We start from the raw sequence: 7,105 nt of genomic DNA on the forward strand, positions 1-7,105 counted from the left end.
AATAAAAAATACATATATATTGCAAATGAGCACCCAAGGCCTACAGGGGAGAGGGGATAGAAAGATGAGCTTTAGGAAGAAAAAAATTAATAACCCATAAAGCCAGCTGAGACAGGATGCTCGAGTACTTTTTCCCTTCTTCCTTCAATATAATTAATTCCTTCCAACCATAGTATCAGTACGCTAGCAGTAATAAAGGAGTGCGGTCTCCCCTGCACTGATACTAGTACTTGCTTTCAGGTTGCTTGGAAGGGACATTTTTGTTCACAGGAGACCAGAACTGCACGCTTTGAAGGCCTTTTGAGATGTTGGGTTGCTTGCATCCAGGTCTTGTCAAACAGCAATGGCAGAAATCTTCCTTAAGTTTTCCAGAAGCGAAACTTATTCCTGTTGTATGATTTTGGAATACTGCTCCGATGGGTCTTGTTTGGCATGATCCTTCATCATGTCTTACTTCCCACATTGATTTGTAAAAAGTAAAAGTTTTAAAGGTGTGGTGTTTTTTTTTTTTTTTTGCTTTGTCCTAGAAAATCATCAAAAATGGGCAAAGGCGATCCTAAGAAGCCGAGAGGTAAAATGTCTTCATATGCCTTCTTTGTGCAAACCTGCCGGGAAGAGCACAAGAAGAAACATCCAGATGCTTCAGTGAACTTTTCAGAGTTCTCAAAAAAATGCTCAGAACGATGGAAGGTAGGAATAACCACTTAAAAATCCCACAGAACCTTAAATGATGGCTTTGTGCAAAATACTATTTGAGACTGTAAATTATTTCTTTAAAAGTTCAGGCTTTAGATAAGTAGGAAGCGCAGTTATAAGATAAGTGGTAACTATCTGTTGTTCTTGCCTCACCTTTAGCTCCCCCGACAGAAATTTTGGAATGGACTTGGATATGCTTTTGAGTCTCAAAATACCATTTTGATCCTTATGAGTCCCTTCCAACTTGAGATATTCTATGATGATATGATTCTAATTGCTTTCCAGACTATGTCTTCCAAGGAGAAAGGGAAGTTTGAAGATATGGCAAAGGCTGACAAGCTTCGTTATGAAAAGGAAATGAAAAACTATGTACCACCTAAGGGGGAAACAAAAAAGAAGTTCAAGGATCCAAATGCACCGAAGAGGCCTCCGTAAGTAGAATTCTCGTTAGTTTATCTTGTTTGGGACCATCATGCAGGCATGTATCTATAAAATGGTCATTTTATCCACATTTATGAGCTTCAGAAATACAAGATTACATGATTTTCCTGACCAGTGGTGTAAAGATAGGTTGAAATTTTAGTTAACGAATTACAGGGTTGTGGTTTCAGGTTGGCCCTCTTTAAGTTGGAATAAATGTCAGCCTTTAAAAGTGGATGCAAAAATCGGTGACATGCAGTTCTGACTCATGTTTCCAATTTCTGTTAAGAGGGTAATTCTAGTGTAAAATGGCAGTAAAATATTTCAGGCCCTCTCTCCCCACCTGTTGGCTTGAGCAGAATTTTGATTGGCAGTCCATTAAAAATTAAGAGGCTTTTGCACAGAACAGGGTTAGAGGGATGATCTTGCACAAAAACCAGCTTGGAGAATTAAAATGTCAGCCACTACATAAAGACTACTGACTTCAGGTTTGCACGGTACTAGACACTAGTCCTTTATAGTGATAAGTTTTTGTGTGTGTTTTAAATGGAGCTAATGCTGAAAGGAACAGGGAAGTTCCTGTACAAGTGAATATTCTTATTTGAGTTGATGCTGTCATCTGGAAACTCTAATTTTCGTAACAAATATTGCAGCTTCTCTGCCTTTAACAGTTCTGACATAATGTTTGCTCCCCTGGTATCATTCACTCATTCTCTTTTTTTTAAGGTTTTCTCTGTATATGGTATATAAAATTTGCCCTTCTGTAGGTCCTGCTGAAAATGGGACTAGATGTGCAGAGTTACCTAAGAGACAAGGATATGTTAAGTTTTCAAAGTAGTTTATTCCGTTCTAATACCTCCCATTGTAATTAACGTTTGTCTTGCATTTAGGTGCTTTTCCAAAACACTCTTAAGCAACAGTAACAAAGGTCACAAAACTTTCTGTTACAGTAAAATCTAAAATTAAAATAATCTCTCTTTTTTTCCTCTGTAGTTCGGCTTTTTTCTTGTTTTGCTCTGAGTTTCGTCCAAAAATCAAAGGAGAACATCCTGGTCTGTCCATTGGGGATGTCGCAAAGAAACTGGGAGAGATGTGGAACAACACCGCTGCAGATGATAAACAGCCTTATGAAAAAAAGGCTGCTAAACTGAAGGAGAAGTATGAAAAGGTAACATTGACATTTATGGAGATTGTTTAGGGAGGTCAAGCCTCAATTTAGACCTTTCTTTCCTTCTCGTGTACTCTGATACCTGATGTTGCAAATTACAATATGGTAATGACAAATGTCATGATATTTGTTGGAAAATACCACATAAGGGAGTATACAGTTTATTACCGTAACACTAAATTGCCGTCCTTTGTGTTGAACTATTTGCATTCATCTGTGATTCAGGACCCTCAGTGATGGTTTAATAGACACCATGGTGTCTGTGGTGTTATTAAAACAATAGGTCACAGCAGTATCTGAATTAAGTTGGTAGTATTAAGTAATGACAGTAAAGAATAAAATGGTTCTCCCTGTTTTTGGAGGTGTTCGTTATTGATGAACATCCCTGAACATTAGGGTAATTGATACACATAGATGCTATTTTTAGTTTATTCTGGGGATAATGTCAGAACACTAATGAGCTGCTAGTTTTAGATGTGTTTTTCCTGTACCTAGTTTGTGTCCATCTCCTTTCTAGTAATTAACATAGTTAATAATACATATGAAGCAGCATATCATACAGTTTCTTGAATTATTAAAGCTAAATCCTGTTGTCTTTATTGTAGCTGTAGAAATGTGTTGCGCACACAGGGTAGTGCTACGTGCGTTTTTATTTCCATGGGCAGATTCCCATCCTAATACAAGTAAACCAAGGGAGGAGGCAATGCGTGTTAGCATCCCCTGATGATGCTTTACAGTGGGGTCAACAACCACCTATAGCTAATGTATACCACGTATGTCCATTTGCATGCCGTGACCTTCCTCTGGTATTTCTCCTGCTGGCAAGCAAAACCATTTGGAAAATTGTAGCATTGTAGTGAGCAAGGTGGCCTCTTCGAGTCCTAATTATGTGCTGGAGAGGAACTGCAGGTCTAGAAGCATTCCCATATTGTCCTTCCTGTGCAACTTAAACTCTTCAGTACGATAATTGCGCATGCAGCCAAGGCAACTCCTAAGAGACTTCTTTAATGGTAGAATTATTAATCTTTATTCCCAGATATTTTAATCTTTGCTAGTATTGTCTTTTATTTCTTACTCTTACAAACGGGGTTTTAAAGATGCAGTATTTCACTGCTTGGCCTTTGACTCAGTGGATATTGTATCTTCTGAAAATATCACGTTAAGCTTTAAGGGAGTCTGAGGGAACTGTAAGATTAGTGGTGTAATGTTTACTGGGTGGGGACTATTTGAAGATTTGGACCATCTGTGTAAAGATGTTGATGTTTTTCTGTAGCTGGTAGGTTTTAAGTCCTGTAGATCAATTCTGTTACGTAATTTTTTTTATTATTTTGGCACATAGTTGGGAAGTCTAACCATTTTTCTGGCTTGGTCTTCCAGGTACAGTTTTAACTTCCCTATAACAGGAACTCAATTTTGTGCGTTATAAACCACTAGAATAAATTTATTGCATGCAGAAGGTGGCACTGTCTACCCTTTAATCATGTTCTACCTTTTATTTTGTAAACTTGAGTTAGGCAGAGTTCTGTATAATCACTCTTCACTGAGGCATGACATTGCAAATGCTGAGCCATGTCATTCTACTGTGTTTTGGATGGCTAATTACAATTTTGTGGCTCAAACAAGGATTTTTGCTGTGCGTTTCTTCAGGCATCATAGAAGGTAGGCCTGGAAAGGAACCTTAAGAGGTCTCCCTACTTCATTTCTGTATGGGATAGTGGGCTCAGCTGTGCCTTTTCCACAGAGGCAGCAGCTTTTCCAACCTGTTCCCAGAAGTCTAACAGTAGAGATCCCTCAACAGCCGTAAGCAGTGTGTTCCAGCGTGCTGGTATCATTTCTGTGTTAGAGGGTTACCGTTTCTTTGTCATTGGGCCTCAGTTCGCCTTGTAACTGAAGCTACAGCTCCCAGTCCTGCCCCAGTGGATGTGGAGACAGGGCAGGTACCTGGGTGGCTCTGGTTTTACAAGTAGCGTTTGGAAGTTCAGAGCTCTTTGGCTGCTTAAATCTTTGAGAGATTCTTCCTGCTTTTTCTCCTTCAAGGATATTGCTGCGTACCGGGCCAAAGGGAAGGTTGATGCAGGCAAAAAAGTAGTTGCCAAGGCTGAGAAGAGCAAGAAGAAGAAGGAGGAGGAGGAAGATGAGGATGAAGACGAAGAGGATGAAGATGATGAAGAAGAGGAAGAGGAGGAGGAGGAAGATGATGATGATGATGAATAAGTCTCTTTTAGAGCAATTTCTTTCTTGTCTATAAAGCATTTAACCCCCCTGTACACAACTCACTCCTTTTAAAGAAAAAAAAATTGAAATGTAAGGCTGTGTAAGATTTGTTTTTAAACTGTACAGTGTCTCTTTTTTTGTATAGTTAACACACTACCGAATGTGTCTTTAGATAGCCCTGTCCTTAGTGGTATTTCAATGGCCACTAACCTTGCCTGGTACAGTGTGGGGGTTGTAAATTGGCATGGGAGTTTTAAAGCAGGTTCTTGTTGGTGCACAGCACAAATTAGTTATATATGGGGATGTAGTTCATTTTTCATCTTCAGTTGTCTCTGATGCATCCTAAAAATAATTGTTGTTCTGTTATCTGAATACCACTCTGTAATTGCAAAAAGGAAAAAAAAAAGTTGCAGCTGTTTTGTTGACATTCTGAATGCTTCTAAGTAAATACAATTTTTTTTTTATTAGTATTGTTGTCCTTTTAATAGGTGCCCTTGAAAAATCATACTTTTTCTTTTCTCTCTCTCTTTTTTTTTTTTTTTTTTTTTTTTTTTTTGAGGGGAACTCATCTTTTGCTTTATTGAATGCCCATTTGGGATCACGGGAATATTACAGTTTTCATCTTTCATATAACCAGCTGATAAACAAAGCTTTGATCTGCATACCCTGCATAATCATGATAGGGTAAGAAAAGAAATATATAGGCATATGATGAAAGAATATTCTTCCGTAACTGGAAACAAAACAAAAAATTCAATCTCAAGAAACTGATATTTGTTCAGATTTTTGTGAAATGTAATATTCTATTGAGTTGCATGAGTTTACCAGTCTTGGAGAGTTGAGAAGTATAGAGTTCAATTTTACAGAAATTAAATACTTTGGGGGGGTGGGGGGCAGTGGGGAGGGAGGGAATGTTATAAATTTTGTCCTAGAAGGACCCATAGGAAGAGTGTACGTCCATCCCGTGTAGAGAAATTTACAGGTGTGACTCCGTTACCATGTAATGGAAGTTGTGGTTGTAAATCTCTGAACACTTGGGAGCGATGAGTGTACCTAAAATGTGTAAAGTTAAAAGCATGAAATTACCATATTATTTTTTGGTGACAGGTCTGGTGATGGCCACGGGCTTTATACCATGAAACTCTCCTGGTAGCAAATGGCCCACGAGAAATGATTTTTCTTTCTAAGATTTCTATAAATGGTACCATTATTATTTGTTAAATCTATGTAAATTCATATTTGTATTCTTGAAATTCTAGTTTTAGCCCTTTAAACAAAGTTGTATATTGTCTCAAATTGAAAATGAGATAAGATGTATTTTTCCTGTTAGGTTTTATACCGCACTCTTGATGTTTGCCCATTTTTAAGTTAAATATAGCTGTATGGAAAAGTACATTTTATTAAATTTTGCATTAAAAAGTGAAATGTTTATGGTATACCAACAATGTCTAATTTGGTCAAATATAGTTCTCTTCCAAAACCAAAGCTAAGGGTTTTTTTGCATATTTAGTAAAACTTCAAGTGCTGGCAACTGTTAACTATTTTCACATATACCTGCTTACCAGTTTGGGGGTCAATTTGGCAATTTTGTGGTTACAAAATTATGGTTCTCTTAAGTGCCAGTGTTTAAAAAAAAAAAAGGCAAAAAAAAAAAAGCATTCTTGTAATTTTACACGCTTTTGTGATGGAGTATTGTTTTGTTATACAATTTTGACTTTCAGATTCTTATTTCAATTTGCATTTATGTATAACTTCAGGAGAAATATTGAACATCTGAATCCTGGATGATACTAATAAACTAATAATTGCAGAGGTTTTAAATACTTAGTTAAATGGCTCACTTAATATCCTAAGGGGTGGGGTTTTTTGCGTGTGTTGGTGTTTTCAGATATGTACATCCCTGCGTTCTGTTTCAAACAGAAGAATGATGCTGTTCACAAGATCTTGATACAGAAAGCTTAGGACAGATAGTTGGTTTGTTTTGTTTTGGTTTTTTTTTCTTCTTAAACCGGCTATTATGCATTCAAATGCTCATAACTGATCACAAATAAATTTTCTGTGCTGAAAGGCTTTTTTGTTTCCCCAGGTCATCAGAGGAAAATAGACACATTTCTTGTTCTTGGAACAAACATACTTAATGAGATCCTTATAATCTTGTGCCTTTGTTCTCGGTGCTTGATGTTGACAGAAGTAACCGAGAGGATTCAACTGATCTTAAAAGATGAGTAGCAAGCGCTTACCCAGCAGCTGGGCACGGCCTTTGCCTTTACCTCGGGGGTTAGCACATTGATAACAAACAGTGTGCTCAAGGCTGAAGAGGGTAGGTAATGCAGTAATTTTAAGTGCTACTTTCTGAGGAAAAAGAACCCATGGTACTACTCTGCAGGGGCTGGTGGTGGTTGGGAGGTGTACCAAAGCCTCCAGAGCTCTCCAGGATGGCCACGGTTTTCTCGAGCAGTTGGTGGGTGCCTGTAAATCAGCCGAGCTTGCACATGTATATTGGACTGAAGTCTTCACTTGGGTATTCCAGAAAACTGTTTTGAAACAAGAAAACTGCTATTGGGCGGGGGGGGAGACCATAGTTGGGTAGATTAATTCTCCTTTTAA

The 7,105-nt window shown here is 37.9% G+C and overlaps 1 protein-coding gene across 1 annotated transcript; it reads left to right on the forward strand.

The window, feature by feature from the left end:
* The first annotated feature begins 203 nt into the window (after positions 1-203).
* Positions 204-6,678, forward strand: HMGB1 (high mobility group box 1). The gene is made up of 4 exons (XM_082014375.1): positions 204-690; positions 982-1,127; positions 2,110-2,284; positions 4,322-6,678. Exons 1-4 carry the CDS (start codon positions 541-543, stop codon positions 4,496-4,498), a joined length of 648 nt encoding a protein of 215 aa, XP_081870501.1. The 5' UTR covers positions 204-540; the 3' UTR covers positions 4,499-6,678.
* The last annotated feature ends 427 nt before the right edge of the window (positions 6,679-7,105 follow it).

This window comes from Phaethon aethereus (genome assembly GCF_964289735.1).
Source record: "Phaethon aethereus genome assembly, chromosome: 1".
Classification (NCBI taxonomy): Eukaryota; Metazoa; Chordata; class Aves; order Phaethontiformes; family Phaethontidae; genus Phaethon; species Phaethon aethereus.

Excerpts from the sequence above, each read along its gene's own strand:
- HMGB1 (XM_082014375.1), top strand. The coding sequence starts at position 541 with ATGGGCAAAGGCGATCCTAAGAAGCCGAGAGGTAAAATGTCTTCATAT. Across the intron at positions 691-981 it reads AATGCTCAGAACGATGGAAG|ACTATGTCTTCCAAGGAGAA; the intron begins GTAGGAATAACC and ends ATTGCTTTCCAG. Across the intron at positions 1,128-2,109 it reads AATGCACCGAAGAGGCCTCC|TTCGGCTTTTTTCTTGTTTT; the intron begins GTAAGTAGAATT and ends TTTCCTCTGTAG.